Raw genomic sequence first — 20345 nt, forward strand, 5'->3', positions numbered from 1 at the left:
AATGTTGTATTGACAAAAGGGTAACACTTTATAATAAGTACACACTATTAAGCATTAATAAATACTGAATTCTTCATTTATAACACATGAATACTCATTAGTTTGTAGTTTATAAATACAGTTAGTGCTTATCAATGATGAGTAAAACATTTTTAACTGTATTTATAAACTACATACAATACTAATGAGTATTCATGTGTTATAAATGATGAGATCAGTATATAAAGCTTAACTAATGCTTAATAGTGTGCACTTATTATAAAGGGTTACTGACAAAAGAAGAAAGTCAAAGCAGGGATGCCACTTTCATATTATATAAAATGTCAAAAGTCTGACAAATACCAAAAATATAACAAAAATATATAGATTTAAAGCGATAATAATAATAATTTCTGCAAACTCAGAAACTGTTGACAGAGATCAGACATTTAGTTCATTATCTGGGTCAATTAACTAATTATCAATCTTCGCCTTCTCCTCAGGTCACCTTCCAGCTGCAGCCTGCCAGAGTCTATCTTGAAGACACCTTTGTTTACTACATCAAGACCCTGTTCTACACCTACATCCCAGACAGAGCTATCGCCTCGGCGATAGCACCGACCCCGAGGAGCAGACACACTGGACCCGCCCCCACCCTCCCTGAGCAGGTGCACTAGTCACACTTTATTTAGTTATAGCACTTTATCTAGACGCTGCTGCATTTTCATTAGATTTCAACCGCACCGTTGTTGCATGTTCAGCTGAAATGTTCCTTATGACTGATATCGTGATATTAACGTCTTGCCAGGTGCTCCAGTCGATGCAGGCGCTGGTCAACCCGGTGCGGCTGCAGAAGCTGACCATCCAGCCGGTCAACCTGCTGGTCAGCATCCACGCCTCCCTGAAGCTGTACATCGCCTCGGACCACACTCCTCTCTCCTTCTCCCTGTTCGAGAGGGGCCCGCTCTGCACCACCGCCAGACAGCTGGTCCACGCTCTGGCCATGCACTACGCAGCAGGAGCCCTCTTCAGAGCTGGTAGGACAGAGAGAGAGACACACGCAGCTGTTTGTCTAAATGCTACATATCCAGCTCGTGTTTTGTTGTTTACGCATTATTTACAGAGGAAAATACATGATTTGTGCTTCACTGGGTTTCTCACCAAGACAAGAGATGAACTTGTGAAGCTCCCATGAGCACCAGGGGCTCGTGGGAGCCAGAGTGCAGTAAAACTGTTGAGCACCAGAAACAAAAAAAACTGAATGACTGGAATCCCCAGAAAAGATTTAGCCTCTCTTTTTGTCATAATTTACTGTTTCATCGTAAGGTCTGACTCAGGCTTCACACTGTGCGTGTAAGCAGGATGTTATGGTTAATCTGCACACGGCCACCAGCTCTAAGTCGGACTTATGGAGGCCCCTGTACTGTAAAAGCACCACGCCGCGCTCTCGCATTGTCCTCCGGTCGGTGCAGTGGAAGGCTCTGCCGACGCCACACATGGTCTGATTTAACCCAGACATTTCCACATCAGAAATCACCGTTCTGGCCGGATGCTTCCTCCCCGCTGTCTCTCGTTAGAGCCCTCATTTCTGCTCGTATTTCAACACATCACCTCACCGCGTTCTCCTCTTCCTGAGTCATCGCGGAGAAGGTAGTAGGACTCCTGGAAGCGTTGCATTCTGGGACTGATTAGCTCTAGGATGTATGGTCCTATACTACAACCACACGTACACCCACAGGCGTAAATCCACGGCCTGCACATGCAAAGACTTATAAACATATGGATACTGCTCAGTCTATACACGTACACTCCAGCGCACATGCATGTGTGTGTATGTGTGTGTGTGCATTTAAAGGCATGACTCAGCCCTGTAAACATCAGCTCCTGTCAGGACTTTATGCTTTTACCCAAACCACAACTGGGAGACCATGTAAAACAAAAAACGACCGCTCGGCCCCACTGGAGTTGGTTACCTCCCATTAGAGTCCATCACTCAGGAGCAAATTGACAGCGAGTAAGAGCAGAGAGAGGAGAGACGGCCGTTTGATTTTTGTGATGCAATTGTCAGCGCATAAATATCAATGAGCCGTGCCACCTGACGGAGACTCTACGGTTGAATGAGAGAAGTGAGATAGTATGAGACTGTAAATCTAGATGTGGCACATGTGTGATTCCATGCAGGAGTGTGTGTGTGTGTGTGTGTGTGTGTGTGTGTGTGTGTGTGTGTGTGTGTGTGTGTGTGTGTCTGTGTGTGTGTGTGTGTGTGTGGTGTGTGTGTGTGTGTGTGTGTGTGTGTGTGTGTGTGTGTGTGTTTGTGAACCTCTGTGTTCAGATTAATTGCACAGTTGAACATATAATCATTATGTAAAACATTAGACTCTGTAGCTGTGGTTGTTCTGTGAGTTGTTTTGATTGGTCGAGTCCTCGCTCCAAACCGTTTCTGGCTCATAGAAGATAATGAGAGTGAGTTCACTCAAACGGCTGGTATGTCGAATGTTCCTATGAAAAAGAGCAGCCGTTCCAGATGTGTTTCTTTCTTTTTTTTTATTTCTGTTAAATGCAAAATTCATTCAGGAGCATTAAAAAAAGAAATGATTGTGGGATTATGCAGTATTATTTTCTGTACATAGTGTTTTTACGTGGCTGCCTCCAAAAACAACACAGTTAAAGTTGATGTTCCCTCAGAAAACAGAACCAAGGCTGAAACTGGAAATTACACTCAGGAATAGTTTATAAATTCACTTTTCTCAGTGGTTTGTCAGCGTGAAAAGGTTTAAGGAATATTTCTAACACTGCTGATAAATGAATATAAAACAAATATCCCAGCATTATTGGTGTTTTTATTAATTACATAGCCTACAGATTCCTTTTTCTAACATATTAAATATGAATATACGGTATTTGACCTCATAAAGTAGCAGCACCATAGTATTTATGGACATAAACATAACCTTCTGACTTCCTGTGTTGTTCCTCTGTCTCAGGTTGGGTTGTGGGCTCTTTGGAGATCCTCGGCAGTCCTGCCAGCCTGGTGCGCAGCATCGGTAACGGTGTGTCGGACTTCTTCCGCCTGCCGTACGAGGGTCTGACCCGAGGACCCGGAGCGTTTGTCAGCGGCGTCTCCAGAGGAACCACGTCCTTCGTCAAACACATCTCCAAAGGTAACGCGCACAGTCTTTGCTCTATTTATGTTTATTCATTTATTCACAGTTATCTCTTAATATGTTATTCTAGACTCAAGCAGCATCTAGTTCTGCACAAATTATTATTGAATCATTGACCCAGCACTTCATCTCTGAAAAAATACTTTTTGAAAACCACGTATGCACTGACGGGGTTCCCACTCGTCCTGGAAAACCTGGAAAATGGTTGACCAATATTCCAGTCATGGAAAATGAGAAAAAATAGTAAAATGTCCTGGAACAGCTTCAGTTGTCCTGGAAAATTATGTATCATACTGTGACATCGGCTACCAGAGCTCTGTGTGACTTTTTCAGACCCCACCAAGGATTTATTTTCCAAAGAAGTGCCTTGTGAGAAAACTAAAGACTTTGAGTTGATGAGTGTTTCCAGTGTTGGAACCGCATGTTTGCGTTGTCCTATGATAAATTTGAAATCATTTCTAAGCATGTAAGAGATTATTTCATAGATAAATTGAACAGTGGTTCCCAACTTTTTTTTGGCTTGTGACCCCATTTTGACATCACAAATTTCTGGCAACCCCACAATCATGTGCAGTCATGTGATCGCGGCTGTCAATCAGGATGCACCAGCTCAGGTATTTTTAGATGTTGCATTTTATCTCGACTCTATTTATATTCGAGAAAGGGAAAAGAATAATAATTAGTTAAAAAACATTTCAGGCGACCCTATTTGAATTCCAGGCGACCCCACCTTGGGTCCCGACCCCAAGGTTGAAAAACACTGAGTTAGAGCCATAGACTGCACATCTTTAAATCGGACTTCTGGGGGCGAGAGAGGAATAAACATAGAAAAACAATGTACAAAATAGAGTACAATTGTCGAAAAGAGCACTTCTCCAAAGCATGAATGGGACATGTGTAACCCAGGTTAAAAATGTGTATTAAAAGTATTTTTATTGTGTATTAAAAACAGAGGTAATAGAGTTAAAAGCAGTAAATTAGTTCATTATATATCTAAAAACCAAGATGTTTGAACTAAAAACAGTGAAATTCATAGTGGATAAATCAATTAATTAAATATAATACTTTGTTATTGATTAAAATACCGATATTCACTTAAAAAGAAGAACAGAACTGTAATAGAAAAAAGTTATGTGGAGTTTTAGTTTGAAAGAGCTGGTCGGAAGACGATCTTTTCATCCAATCGGAGGAGAAGCTCCCTCCCACTGACCCGATCGGAGCAGGTTCACTTCCTCTTGAAGCTGCTGGAAGGAGGAGAGCAAGCCACATTGAACACGAGCCGACACGAGTCACGAAAAACACACTGTGGACGGTGGAAACAATAAAAAACACGGATAAAACACAGAGAAAGCTGTTGGAGAAGATCCCCCGGACGACCAGGACCTGCGCGAGTGCAGTTGGAGGAGCCGCTCGGGAGGAGAAAAGCATCGGTGAGCAACCGATTCTAAATGCTAAATGCTAAATCGCTAATGCTAATAGCGGAACGAGCTAACTGTTAGCATACGAGCTAATGTCGGAGCGCTAGCTCCCTGTGCTAATTAGCTTCAGTGCAGACACACTAGATACATTCATGCTGAAGCATTTATCCAATATTTTAAAGGTTGCATAGGTGATGTTTATTTTCTCTTTTGTTTACTGTTTCTATGCACACTGAGCTGTATTTTGGGTGTGTTTAGCACTTTATTTCTGAACTTTAAGCACATTTAGCCACAAGTTAAAAACTGTGCACATTATATATTTTATTTTCTTAATGGCTAATGATGTTTGTGTGAATATTACCATGTAAATAGCACAGAATATGTTGATATTGGGTTTTTGAAAGGTTATTTCAACAACATTAATAACATAATTTGCTCATTTGAATGTTGTATATTTTATTGCTGATAATTGTAATGTCATATTACAACAGTAATTCAGTACAAATAATTATTCTCTATTGAAGTAGAGTTTAAGTGTAGATTTAACATGATTTATTTTCTATAAGTCATTGAGAGTTTAGAAAATGACAATGAATGCTCTGATCCTACTTATCGTAGGTCAGGTTTTTTTCGTTGGATACCATTGAGATACGGACCTACCTGGAAGTTGGAGCCAGTTGAAGTTGATGGCGAGCCAGACCCCGGAGAATCCTGAGAAACCGACGTCGTGGAATCTGAATCCTTTTGCACCAGTACACACACACGCACCACCCACACACAAGTGAGGTGGGACTGATATTTCACCTATACGGTGATAAGTGACTGAACTGAACACTAGAAATTAAAGCAGCTGCAGAACTTTATTTTATTTTTTATTTTTCATACTTACCCGGGTAAGAGTGTTATAAATGTGTTATTAATGTGGTCTTCCCATCCTGCAATAAAAAGGGAAGCATCATTTGTTTCTTAAAGAGAATACACTGTGTTGTGTCGTTCCTGAGCATCGGTTGGTCAATCCTGGGCTCCGTAGTCGATCTTAGAGCTTCTGATGAATTTTTGGCCTATTATATCTAAATCCTATTCTTACTTTAAAGGGTTACACGTGTTACAACAAGTGGCGAGCCAGCCAGGAGCCTAGTTATTTGCCAAACGATCGCCTGGAACAAACCAATTCATTTTTATTTTCATGATAATATACATTGCTAAAAAATGGAAGTCATTGATAAATTAGGCATCAAGGTTCCAAATGCAGTTATAGTGAGTGGGTTGACAGGATCAGAAAAAGATGAAGAGATTCTTGACTTTTTGCAAACCTATGGTTCAATCAATAGGGCTGAGAAGATAGATGACCCAACTACAGAGTTTCATACAAACCTGATAGTAGAGTATAACCATGGCACTGCAATGCAAGCGTTAGAACCTCTTTTGCCTCGTACTCACCCATCGTCAGTCAGTCCTGATGTCACCTTCCATGTTCGAGCCCTGGCAAGTGTCTACACACAAAAGGTAAGCAGTGATGTCACACAAACTTACCTGGACAAGCTGAAAGCAATCGCCAAACTCAGTGGAAAGGATTTCGAGCAGGTGTTAAAGGAGGTAATGTCACAAATAGAGGAATCTATCGATGGTGCTGAATCTAGTGAGCCTGTTACTTCCCCCCAACACTCACTGGAAGCTGAGAAGGCTGCACAGCCCAGCCAGCATGACGTTACATCACAGCTGTTGGTTGGTGCTCCCCCTCTCATTGATCTTGGTCCCCCTGATGTTAATCAGAGAACAACTGCTCCCACCTTTAACCCAAAGACACCTTCAACCCTGAGTCCCAGTGAGCTCAACCCACCTGAGGTGCAAAAGATAGTGGTGGAGCACATCGTGAGGAGTGAAGACAGACCCCCACACTCTCACTCTACCCTGAGACTGAGAGGTTTCTCTGGGAAGATCCCTCGACCATACAGTGAGGTAGATTATGACACTTGGAGGTCCCATGTTGATTTGATGATGAAAGATATTTCTGTCTCTGACCTTGATAAAACTCGTAAAATCCTTGAGAGTCTTCTTGTTCCAGCTTCTGATGTCATCAGGCATCTTGGTCCTGAAGCGCCTCCTACGGCCTATCTGCAATTGTTAGACTCTGCGTTTGCCACAGTTGAAGATGGAGAAGAACTGTTTGTGCGGTTCATGAGCACATTCCAGGATTCTGGAGAAAGATCATCTACGTACCTGCAGCGCCTTCAGGTTGCCCTGGGTAACGCTGTACGCAGAGGAGGTGTCCCAGCACAGGACGGAGACAAACACCTACTCCGACAGTTTTGCAGGGGCTGTTGGGACAACGCCCTGCTTGCTGACCTCCACCTAGAACAGAAAAAACAGAACCCTCCATCATTTGCTGAGCTTTTAAAGCTTTTACGCACTGAAGAGGAAAAGCAAGAAGCCAAGGTCATGAGAATGAAACAACACTTGGGTACCACAAAACAGAAAGCTGCGTCCCACGTGCAAACTGTGTGCAACTGCGGTGAGACCCAAGCTGAGTCTGATGCTAGTAGCATACATGAGCTAAGGAAGCAAGTTGCAGACCTGAAAAGTCAGCTAACATCCCTCATGAAAAAGAAAAACAAAGCGTCTCCCAACCAAGAAAAGGTGAAAGTGAAAGAAAAACAAAAACCTGACCATGCAACCACAGAAACCAACTTACCTTCTCATAGGAGTGCAACTTCCAAACCAAAGCCTTGGTACTGCTTTCGCTGTGGGGAGGATGGGCACATGGTTGCCACCTGTGAGTCTGATGCCAACCCTGCCCTGGTAGCAGCCAAAAGAAAAGAACTGAGACAACGACAGCAGATGTGGGAGTCACAGAACACCTCTCCTTTTCTTTTAAACTGAGTTCAGTTCCTGTCGCGGGACAGACAAGAACTGAGACTAATCAACCAGGTCCCCCTGAACCCAAACCGAAAGTCAAGCAACGTGCTATGCTAAAGCAGTCTCACACAAGAGCTCAACCCTTCAAGCTACCTAAAGGTTTGGTCGGTACAAAGAGCACAGCACGTGTGGAAGTGGAAGGGAGCCTCACGACATCCCTATTGGACACTGGCTCCCAGGTCACCACAGTCCCTCAATCGTTCTATCAGCAAAACCTTTCTGAGCATGAAATCAAGCCACTGTTCGAATTACTGGAAGTTCAAGGAGCCAATGGCCAGTGTGTACCTTACCTGGGATACATTGAGCTGAACATCACCTTTCCCAAAGAGTTCCTAGGAGTGGAAATTGAGGTACCAACACTCGCTTTGGTGGTTCCAGATGTTCACGCTGTCAATGATTCGCTCATGCTTGTAGGTACCAACACGCTCGATGTATTGTATGAGATGTACTGTGAAACGGCTTCTGAGACACAGCAACCGACAGCACATGGCTACAAAGCCGTTCTCAAAGTCCTTGAGCTGCGGCTGAGACAAAGTAAGGATGGAAACCTTGGGCTGGTGAAGATGCACGGCAAAGGCCCCCAGTTGGTCCCAGCTGGCCAAACCGTCGTCTTGGAAGGTTGTGTTGCAGCCAGTAGGTTCGCTACTGAGAAATCAGTGGTCCTGGAACATCCTTCCTCATCTTCGTTGCCAGGTGGGTTGCTGGTGAAAACCTGTCTTGTTGATTTGCCAACTAAACAGCCATGCAAAGTCCCAGTAATACTTACCAACGAGTCAGACCACGATGTTATCGTTCCTCAGCGGTGTATTATTGGTGAGATCAGTGCCTTTCAGAGAGTTTACTCAAAAGAACATGGTGTACTTACCTCAAGATCAGACTCTCTCCAGAAGTCCGACATCACGTTCAACTTCAGTGATTCTCCCATTCCCGCCGAATGGAAAGAGCACATCACAAAGAAACTGAACAGCATGCCAGACGTTTTTGCACAGAATGACCTTGATTTCGGCAGGACTGACCAAGTCAAGCATCAAATAAAGCTCTCCGATGAGACGCCGTTCAAACACAGAGCCCGCCCCATCCATCCCCATGACCTGGAAGCCGTCCGTAAGCATCTACAAGAACTGCTTCAAGCTGGAGTGATCAGAGAGTCTGACTCCTCATTCTCGTCTCCTATAGTTGTAGTGAGGAAGAAGAACGGAGACGTCCGTCTCTGTATTGATTATAGGAAACTCAATCTCCAGACTGTGAAGGATGCTTACGCGCTCCCAAACCTGGAAGAAGCCTTCTCTACACTCACCGGATCAAAGTGGTTTTCGGTCCTCGACCTAAAATCCGGTTATTATCAGATAGAGGTAGAAGAAGCGGATAAACCCAAAACCGCCTTCGTCTGTCCCATGGGGTTTTGGGAATTTAATCGGATGCCTCAAGGCGTCACAAACGCTCCGAGCACGTTCCAACGTCTAATGGAGAGATGTATGGGGGAGATGAATCTAAAAGAAGTTCTTGTGTTTCTGGATGACATCATTGTTTTTTCCAAAACATTGGAAGAGCACGAAGTGAGGCTGATGAAAGTTTTGACCCGTCTGCGAGAGTTCGGCCTAAAGCTCTCCCCGGAGAAATGCAAGTTTTTCCAAAAGTCAGTCAAGTATTTGGGGCATATCGTGTCCCAGGACGGAGTGGGAACCGACCCCGGAAAAGTGGAAGCCCTGAAAAAGTGGCCAAGACCTCAAGACCTGAAACAGCTAAGGTCTTTTCTCGGGTTTTCGGGGTACTACAGAAGATTCATAAAAGACTATTCCAGCATAGTCAGACCCCTCACTGACTTGACATCGGGTTATCCCCCACTACACAAAAACACCAAGCACAAGACACCGACTTACCAGACATACCACGATCCAAAGAAGCCGTTCGGTGATCGCTGGACTGACAGCTGTGAGCTAGCGTTCAACACCATCATCGAGAAGCTCACCACAGCTCCTGTTCTCGGGTTCGCTGATCCCAAGGTGCCGTACGTCCTCCACACCGACGCCAGTACGACGGGCCTTGGGGCAGCCTTATACCAAGAACAAGATGGCCACATGCGAGTGATCGCGTACGCTAGCAGGGGCCTGTCGCGCAGCGAGTCAAGATACCCGGCGCACAAGCTAGAATTCCTAGCTTTAAAGTGGGCTGTTGTCGAAAAATTTAGTGATTACCTGTACGGTAACCAATTCACTGTCATAACCGACAGTAACCCCCTGACATACGTCCTTACCAGTGCCAAACTGGACGCCACCAGTTACAGATGGCTGGCAGCCCTCTCAACATTCACCTTCACGCTCCAATACCGGCCAGGTAAACTGAACTGTGATGCGGACGGTCTTTCTAGGAGGCCACACGGAGAGCTCTCGAATGACCTGAAGTCCCAGAAAGAACAGGAGCGCATCGATCAGTTCACACGAACACATTTGGCTGAACTTGAGGGTGGTGTGAGCCAAGACATCGTGCACGCCATCTGTGAGAGATATCTTGTTTGTGGCACACCAGATGATCGTGGAGACAGCGATGGAGGCATGGCGCTGGTGCAATCCCTTGCAACCTCTCCTGAGGCCCTGCCGGACAGTTTTGTGGTCGAGCATGGTGGCTTACCCGGTCTCCCTCATCTGTCCGAGGTTGAAATCAGAGATGTGCAGCGAGCTGACCCCTGTCTCCGAGAGGTAATAGCTCAAATCGAAAGTGGAGAAAAGTTGCCTCCAACGGTCAGAAAAGAACTTCCCGACATTCCCTTCCTTTTAAGGGAGTGGAATCGTCTCGAAATACAAAATGATGTACTATACAGAAGACGTCAAGATAATGGCAGAGTCACATATCAACTTGTCTTACCTGAGGAGCTCCGGACGGTTGTTCTTCAGAGTCTTCACAATGATATGGGCCACCTAGGTACCGAACGTACCTTGGATTTGGTACGGACCAGATTTTTCTGGCCAAAGATGGCGGCTGATGTCGAAAGAAAAATCAAGACCTGCGAACGGTGCATCCGCAGAAAAGCACAACCAGAAAAGGCCGCACCGCTGGTGAACATAACATCCACCAGGCCTTTAGAGCTTGTTTGTATGGACTTCTTGTCTGTTGAGCCTGATAGAAGCAATACGAAGGATATTCTGGTGATAACGGATCATTTTACGAAGTATGCAGTTGCCATACCAACGCCAAATCAGAAAGCTCAGACCGTCGCCAGGTGCCTTTGGGACAACTTCATGGTTCATTATGGAATCCCGGAGCGATTGCATAGCGACCAAGGACCTGACTTCGAGTCACGGACAATCAAAGAGCTCTGCAAAATTGCTGGAATCCGTAAAATCCGTACGACACCCTATCATCCCAGAGGGAACCCAGTCGAACGTTTCAATAGAACGTTGCTGAGTATGCTGGGAACACTTGACAACAAAGACAAATCACAGTGGCGAAACTTTGTGAAACCTCTCGTACACGCGTACAACTGTACGAAGAATGATGTAACAGGGTTCACACCCTATGAACTTATGTTCGGTCGTCAACCGAGGCTACCTGTCGATCTAGCCTTCGGGTTACCCTTGAAGGACGGTGAGTTCAAGTCCCACTCACAGTACGTTCAAAGACTAAAGTCACATCTGGAAGAGAGTTACAAGATAGCCTCTCAAAATGCAGCAAAGACAGCAGCGAGGAACAAGGCAAGATTCGACAGCCGTGTCACTGCTTCTAAGTTGGAGGCTGGCGACAGGGTGTTGGTGAGAGCTGTCCGCCTGCGCGGCAAACACAAGCTTGCCGATAAGTGGGAGACGGATGTCTATGTGGTGGTGAAGCAAGCCGGAGATCTCCCAGTCTACACCCTCAGACCTGAGAACAAGGAAGGCCCCTTGCGAACCCTTCACAGAGACCTTGTACTACCCTGCGGTTCTCTTCCACTGAATGTTGAAAGACCAGATTTGCCAAAACCACGCAAACCACGAACACGAAAGTCTGTTGAACAGTCTGAAGATGTACAAGATCAGTGCGACTCTGAGGATGACGTTCCATACGAGTGGTTCAGAGAGCAGCCTGATAAAGAAATCACAAGATTCACAACTGTCTATGAAGTTCCTAGACCAAACATCCACCTTGAGACCCCTTCGCCAAAGAACGAGGGGAGGAACCTATCCGAACACTTACCTGTTGACGCTCCAGTTGGTGAAGAACACTTACCTGTTGATGCTCCAGTCAGTGAAGATCACTTACCTGTTGATGCTCAAACGAATGACGATCACTTACCTGACAATCCATGTGGCGATGTATGCAGCACCGAAGCAGGAGACCTACCTGAAGTTCTACCTGTTGCTTCGTCTCGCACAGAACCTGAAAAAGAAGTAACGACTACAGACTCATCAAGTGAATACTTACCTACCAATGTCCCTGGATCCGCCGAAGATGTTCCTGCTGGAAAGGATGTCCCTGTTGGAAGAAAGGAAAGAGAGATTAATAATGGCTCAGGAGATTCCAGTGATACTGTGCGACGTTCAACCAGAAACAGAGAGAGGCCTGAACGGTTGCAGTATTCACGTCTTGGCAGTCCACTGGTGTCCATTGTTCAATCTCTGTTTCAAGGCCTGAGCACCGCTCTTACCGAAGTGCTATTGGAAGCCGAACAGACTAACCTGAACTCATCCTTCAACCTGTTATCGGACAACAGTTCCCATGCACAGAGGCGTGCATAGATTCAAGAGGGGAGGGTGTAACCCAGGTTAAAAATGTGTATTAAAAGTATTTTTATTGTGTATTAAAAACAGAGGTAATAGAGTTAAAAGCAGTAAATTAGTTCATTATATATCTAAAAACCAAGATGTTTGAACTAAAAACAGTGAAATTCATAGTGGATAAATCAATTAATTAAATATAATACTTTGTTATTGATTAAAATACCGATATTCACTTAAAAAGAAGAACAGAACTGTAATAGAAAAAAGTTATGTGGAGTTTTAGTTTGAAAGAGCTGGTCGGAAGACGATCTTTTCATCCAATCGGAGGAGAAGCTCCCTCCCACTGACCCGATCGGAGCAGGTTCACTTCCTCTTGAAGCTGCTGGAAGGAGGAGAGCAAGCCACATTGAACACGAGCCGACACGAGTCACGAAAAACACACTGTGGACGGTGGAAACAATAAAAAACACGGATAAAACACAGAGAAAGCTGTTGGAGAAGATCCCCCGGACGACCAGGACCTGCGCGAGTGCAGTTGGAGGAGCCGCTCGGGAGGAGAAAAGCATCGGTGAGCAACCGATTCTAAATGCTAAATGCTAAATCGCTAATGCTAATAGCGGAACGAGCTAACTGTTAGCATACGAGCTAATGTCGGAGCGCTAGCTCCCTGTGCTAATTAGCTTCAGTGCAGACACACTAGATACATTCATGCTGAAGCATTTATCCAATATTTTAAAGGTTGCATAGGTGATGTTTATTTTCTCTTTTGTTTACTGTTTCTATGCACACTGAGCTGTATTTTGGGTGTGTTTAGCACTTTATTTCTGAACTTTAAGCACATTTAGCCACAAGTTAAAAACTGTGCACATTATATATTTTATTTTCTTAATGGCTAATGATGTTTGTGTGAATATTACCATGTAAATAGCACAGAATATGTTGATATTGGGTTTTTGAAAGGTTATTTCAACAACATTAATAACATAATTTGCTCATTTGAATGTTGTATATTTTATTGCTGATAATTGTAATGTCATATTACAACAGTAATTCAGTACAAATAATTATTCTCTATTGAAGTAGAGTTTAAGTGTAGATTTAACATGATTTATTTTCTATAAGTCATTGAGAGTTTAGAAAATGACAATGAATGCTCTGATCCTACTTATCGTAGGTCAGGTTTTTTTCGTTGGATACCATTGAGATACGGACCTACCTGGAAGTTGGAGCCAGTTGAAGTTGATGGCGAGCCAGACCCCGGAGAATCCTGAGAAACCGACGTCGTGGAATCTGAATCCTTTTGCACCAGTACACACACACGCACCACCCACACACAAGTGAGGTGGGACTGATATTTCACCTATACGGTGATAAGTGACTGAACTGAACACTAGAAATTAAAGCAGCTGCAGAACTTTATTTTATTTTTTATTTTTCATACTTACCCGGGTAAGAGTGTTATAAATGTGTTATTAATGTGGTCTTCCCATCCTGCAATAAAAAGGGAAGCATCATTTGTTTCTTAAAGAGAATACACTGTGTTGTGTCGTTCCTGAGCATCGGTTGGTCAATCCTGGGCTCCGTAGTCGATCTTAGAGCTTCTGATGAATTTTTGGCCTATTATATCTAAATCCTATTCTTACTTTAAAGGGTTACACGTGTTACACATGGGATGTGTTAGTGTATGGCGTAATAACATGTCTGTCATACAGTACGGTAGCCGCTGTAAATGTCCTGACTTATCCTTACAGAGTATTAAAGTCCATCACTGCCTCCATGCAGTTTTAATAAAGTCGCTGCAAACTGTGAAGATTAAATTCCAACACGTCTTTATTCAGGTACGCTGACGTCCATCACCAACTTGGCCACGAGTCTGGCCCGCAACATGGACCGCCTGTCGCTGGACGAGGAGCACTACAACCGGCAGGAGGAGTGGAGGCGGCAGCTGCCCGAGAGCCTCGGGGACGGACTGAGACAGGGACTGTCCCGCCTCGGCATCAGCTTGTTAGGTAGCTACAGCTCTCTCATGATGACATCACTGTTTTTATTTATTATTTATTTACATGTGCGTTGTTGACAATGATAAATCCAAAACACCGTAGCACAATGACATATTTTTATGGCCACTGTGTAAAATCAGGATTTAGTTGAACTTTTCCCAAAAGTTTCCCACGTTCCTGCAGCTCAGGCTTGTTGTTTTCCAGATTTTTGGAAGACATGAATAATAAAATGCGATTAAAATAAATAATAAATTAACTCATAGAGACACTAAATTGAGCAGTAAATACAGATATTTTTGTTTATGATATTAGCCAGTCGAGACCAATGCAGTTTTAATCCCTCAGGCCTCCACATCAGGTTCTGCCCCACACACATTTCATCTGCTGTCCAAAGACACACACTGAAAGAGACACACACACACACACACACACACACACACACACACACACACAGACACACACACAGAGCGACTGAGAGCAGTGAGACGGAGCAGTGGAGACAGCGCAGCAGGGATTCAATAAACACCCAGAAGGCAGTAAAAACCCTCCGACTCAAACGCACACTGAGCAGATTGTCATTGAGACCAAACAGCTGCTCGCATCTCGGGGTTACAGTGGATTATAATTTCTGAGTTGCACTGTAAATCACAACATCTGTGTAATGCATAAAAATGAACGCTCAGATATTTTCTCCGGTGAAGTAGAAGAAGAATTCCTGCGATTCTTATATAAATGCATGACTCTTTGGATTCTGTGTGTGTTTCCCATGTCTTTCTGAATTACAATCATGTTTTTTTTTTCTTTTTTTATCCACAAAATGTTTTGAATTATTCTGTAATTATTAACAAAGCAGTGTGTATCTGTGCTGTGCAGGAGCGATCGCCGGCATCGTGGACCAGCCCATGCAGAACTTCCAGAGGAACTGGGACTTGCAGAGTTCAGCTGGAAGCAAAGCCAAAGGAGTCATCTCTGGAGTGGGGAAAGGCATTGTGGGAGTTTTCACCAAGCCCATCGGAGGAGCCGCTGAACTGGTGTCGCAGACTGGATACGGTGAGTTTAGTTGAAACCATGGTGAATGAACCTGAACTCAACATGGTTTTGTAGACCAACTGTAGAAAAGCTGATAACTTCTGTTTAGTTGTTACTGTTACTGTTGTCTGGAAATATAAAGCACAGGAACCTTTTAACCATTTTAATTTCGTTAATCTAAAACTTACCAAGGAGACTTAAAGGGATAGTTCAACATTTTGGCAAATTGGCCCATTGCTATAATCCCTATAGTTTTAGGAGTAGGTTCGTTACCTTTAATTGTCAGTGCAAGCTGTTTTTAGAACGGCGGAGCAGAGCCGTGAGCTGCTCAGAGCTACGCTACGGAGGCTAATGGAATTTCTTGGTTTCCCTCATCAAACTCATCAAATACACAATCCAACAACTCCAAAACGCTCTGGTGGACAAGTTGTGACCTGCACATTCACCACGCTATGAGATAATAACAGAACGTTACCAGACAGAGTTGTTTTAGAGGTAAATGCAGAGACTGCTGCTGAAAAACCGCCCCCAACGGGAACGTGCATCAGCAGTTTTGCATGAATTTACCTGGAAAACAACTCTGTCTCATAACGTTCTGTTATTATCTCATAGCGTGGTGAATGTGCAGGTCACAACTTGTCCACCAGAGTGTTTTGGAGTTGTTGGATTGTGTATTTGATGAGTTTCATGAGGGAAACCAAGAAATCTCATTAGCCTCCGTAGCATAGCTCTGAGCAGCTCACGGCTCTGCTCCGCTGTTCTAAAAATAGCTTGCACTGACATATACAGTAAATGTAATGAACTGAACTATCCCTTTAAGCAACAATAGTCTAATAAACACATAGATGAATGACAGTAGAGTTAATGTGTCAGGAAAATCATAAATGGATGAACAAACTCACTATTTATCCTCCTCTTGGCCTTCAGCGCTGCAGCACACACACACACACATGGCTAATCATACATGCATTTGGGCAGTTAAGGCCTGTGGAGTTAGTGTTTTATTGGGGTGAGGGAGGTGAGAAGTGGGTCAGTTTGTGTGTGTGTGTGTTGGTGGTAACGAGGTGAGCAGCTTCATATCTGTTCCTCTGAGCTCACACACAAACACAAACTTATACAACATCAGCATAAAGCCTCAGCTGTGACACACACACACACACACACACACACACACACAACTCAATCTGATGTTAATACAGGGAGATCAACTGCATTGATTTGTGATGTAATCCTGTCACACTCCATCGTCTCTTATGAAACACATGGATATATCCACACACACTCTCCCAAACACTCAGTCGGAGCCGAACACAGTTAAGTTAACGCAGCCTCGGCGCAGTGACGTCATTAACGGACCTCACTGTGTTCTTTATGGCTCAGCTTTAACTACTTGATGACTTCACTGGCTCTCTGCTGCTGCCGCTGCCGCTCTGCTGACAGCTAAAGTGGGAAGAAGGAAGAGTGACCACACGCACACGGGTTATGAACTCAGTCTTACATGAACACAATCAATGTGATGTGTGGTTTTTATTTTAAATGAAGTTTAATCTGTAATACAAGAATTTTAGGGGGGAAGAAAACAAAAAACTGACACAATCTCCACCATTATCCATTAAAAAATAATCCCTGTATGCCCAGAGAAGCTGGTAAGTTTCTTAACCTCTGCTTAAAGCAGAAGTAAGTGGTCCGGTCGTTTTCGCTAATGCTGCGTTCCACTCGTGTTTTTCCGACCTGTTTTACCGGTGAAAGTCACTATAACGGCCACTCGTAACTTCTGACCGGTGAACTCGTACCAGATCGAACTGGTACCACTTCACGGTCGGAAAAATACGAGTTTCCTTGAACACACCATAACAGTCCTCGTCCCTACGTCGCCACATTCACGGCGTCCCTTGGCTGCACACACAGCCCTGCATGCCGTTCTCTCTCCTCATTGGATAAAAACTGTAGGATACGATAAATTCAGTCCAAACACTCTATGTACTTCTGCTTTAATACATGTGAAACGTCTTGTTGCCAGACATTGGGAAAGTTTTGATTGTCCTTCTTTGAACTTGTTGATTAATCAAGACTCAAGACAAGTTTATTAATCCCTTAAAGGGCAATTCCATTTGGCGGCTCACACACCACATGCTCATATCACAAACACATAACGAAACAGAGAAACCAGGAGAGAAAAGAGAGGGTTGGCAGCTGAGTGCCAAGTCTGCTAGTTACATGTAAGAATTATGAATAAATACTTAGGAATTCTAATAAACATCACAATTAAAAGTACTGAACTTTGTTCTTGCTTATCGATTGAAAGTTGAAAGACTTACACATACAATCAAACAAAAAAGTAATATTTCTAATGAGATATGGAATTCATTTATCATATTTTTTATATCAAGACCTGATATCCTAATTTCTTTAAATCTAACATCTACCAAGTAAGACTGTACCCATTTAATTGTATTTATGTTTAATTCAGGTATTATTTATTTCTGTTTGCTTTTTTAATTTTACATAAATATTCTCTTTTTCATGTTTTTATAAGTATACTTTTTTGTCTCCTTTTTTTCCTATTTATTTCAGTTGATTATTTATATATTCATGCTGTCTATATTGGTTTTCAGTTTCTAAAGTATCATTGTTTTCTTAGACTGATGGCTCTGAGATCAGTGATGGGTGGAGAGAGGGAAGCTGTTTAAAGACATGAAAGATGTAACAAATTATTCTGGACGAATGATAGATGTACAAAGTAAAAAAATCTAAAATGTTCTTTCTTTCTCATCTGTCTACATTCATGTTTAAAAGCATGTATGTATGCATGTATGTAACCGTTACACTGACGCTGCCTGGCTCCTTGTCTCCTGCTCACAGGGATCCTTCATGGAGCCGGACTGTGGCAGCTTCCTAAACAGCTCTTCCTGCCTGTGGAGGAGAAGTCGGCCCAGGCTCCCAACAGCCACCTTAAATATGTCTGGTATGAGACTGGCACCGTTCATTTAAAACCTGCAGGCTTTTCTTTTCTTTATGTTTTGGTTCCAGGTCTTCTCCAGAAAAAGGGGGACATGTGTTCGTCTTGCCTTTTGCTTTTGTTGGACACTCTCCAGAATCTGCTGCTCCCTCGCTCTCACTCTCCTCATTTTTGCTGTCTTGTTTAAAATAACCTTGGAGAGTTTATTACCCACTTTCCCAAAAAAAAAAAAAAGTCTGGAAAGATGTTTGACCTTGATCCCACACATGGTAGCCAGCCTGCCCTCCCTTGTTCTCATCCAGCCATGTTAAAAGGTTTTTATAAGCACTCTGCCAAAGCCGCCAGCTAGAAATTGTTCTTGTTATTTAACTATGAGTCTATCCAGAGATGTTTTCCTGTGCCATCAGATGGAGGAGCAAACATCTTGGTGTGTTTCAACGACTTGGAGAGACTCCGTTTGCAAAGGTCACATGTTGTGCCAAGCAGAAAGTGAACTTTAGGTCCAGAGTTGTAAAAAAAAAAAAAAAACACGCAAAAAACACAATGGCCTGAAGCTGCAGCTGTATCTGCAGATCAGAGATCCCTGCGTGCTCTCACAATGAAACACTTAATATTATCATAAAAGTTTATAACAGGCCTTTGTGTCCAGAAGGTTATCAGGAGCTACGGAGAAAAAAAAGGCATTTACGGCGATTAATAATGAATTTTCTGTCGTTTGGTTTCCATAGCAGTCAAACATTTACTTCTAGTAGCAGTCGGCGTCCCCCCTGAGGAAAAAGGCCAAATTTTAAATACATTAATTCATTTCATTCTACTTCAGTTGTCGTCACCTGAGAAAGATGAAGAAAAGAATAGGTTAAAAAAAATACATGAATGCTGAGATAACGCTCCCCTGTGGTTCCAGTCATGCTGCAGTGCAGTCAAACTGGTTTCCATCAGACGTCCATCAATTATTTTTACTACTGCAGGTAGCGCAGGCGCTGCAGCCGAGTAACACTGAGCAGACCCGCGCTGTCCCTGCTAACTGTGGCTGCCTCAACATCTGCTCTGCAATGCACCTGCCTTCCAACGTAAACAAACTGTCAGAGCAACATGAGCGAACACTTCACTTCCTGTGCACGTAGTTCCCTGTTGGACGTGTGTGTGTGTGTGTAATAGGAACCATACAGAGAACATGCAAAAAATGTAAATTACAGGATGTATGCAGACACGTATGGTCACTTGCATGTGTGTGCGGAGGTTAGTTGGACGCTTTGTGTGGTCTCGTGTTTATAGGGAAAGTGTGTGTTAGGTCTTAATTATACAGACGTACACACATACAGTGATGTGAAAAAGTATTTGCCCCCTTCTGGATTTCTTACTTAGACAAAGATTAGATAATGATAAAGTTTTTAAATGATCATTTTTTTCCCGACTTTCTGCCTCTTCAAGTCTGCCATCCAGATTTCATTTCTTAAGGGAACAAAGTTATCCAAACCTACCTTAGACATGTGTGAAAAAGTAATGCCCCCCACTTGTTAAATCATGAACTTACTGTGATGAACCTAATTTTTTTGAAAGTAGAGTTTAATTTCACAGTCCACATCCAGGCCTGATCACTGCCAGACCTGTTGAATCAAGAAATCACTTAAATAGAACCGGTTTGAGTGAAGTGAAAAAGGCTGAGAGATCTCAAACAGCAGCACATCATGCTGTGCATCGATCTAAAGGCAATTCAAGAAAAAAATAAAAAAAATAAATCATTGACATCTATCAGTCTGGAAAGTGTTACAAAGCCATTTCTAAAGCTTTAGGATGCAAAAAAGTAAGAAATCGGGAAGGGGGAAATACCATCCAGAATGTGCATGTTTTCTACACTTCAAATGTTGCTAAAGCATTCATATCTTTTTTTTTTTAATTGAAAGTTTTTATTATATTTTCATTATTGCAATAGACAAACGGATATCAAACAAAACAGACAGACTGGAGGTTATAAAAAATAATGATAATAGTAAAAAAAAAGAAAAGAAGAAAATAAATAAATAAAAGTAAACATTCTGAAAATAAATGAAATTGAAATAAGACAGGCAGGCATGTAAGTAGACAAGACAGGCAAATTAACACATCTGTCTACCAAAACTATCCCATTTTTCTTTCATCATGTAATTGTCACAATATATATTTATATCTTGACTTATTTATAACTTCTT

The 20345-nt window shown here is 43.1% G+C and overlaps 1 protein-coding gene across 3 annotated transcripts in view; it reads left to right on the plus strand.

Annotated features, from left to right (window-relative positions):
- vps13b (vacuolar protein sorting 13 homolog B) overlaps positions 1–20345 on the plus strand; it is a 349921-nt gene that overhangs the window by 327300 nt on the left and 2276 nt on the right. For all 3 annotated transcript variants that reach the window (XM_085802924.1, XM_085802922.1, XM_085802923.1), the window contains 6 exons: positions 483–647; positions 788–1016; positions 2964–3140; positions 14007–14177; positions 15042–15218; positions 18060–18162. In XM_085802924.1, the coding sequence (XP_085659050.1) occupies positions 483–647; positions 788–1016; positions 2964–3140; positions 14007–14177; positions 15042–15218; positions 18060–18162 (1022 nt within the window). The remainder of the gene's footprint in view (positions 1–482; positions 648–787; positions 1017–2963; positions 3141–14006; positions 14178–15041; positions 15219–18059; positions 18163–20345) is intronic.

The sequence above is a fragment of the Trachurus japonicus genome, chromosome 16, assembly GCF_045865225.1.
Source record: "Trachurus japonicus isolate A0001 chromosome 16, Traja_1.0".
Lineage (NCBI taxonomy): Eukaryota > Metazoa > Chordata > Actinopteri > Carangiformes > Carangidae > Trachurus > Trachurus japonicus.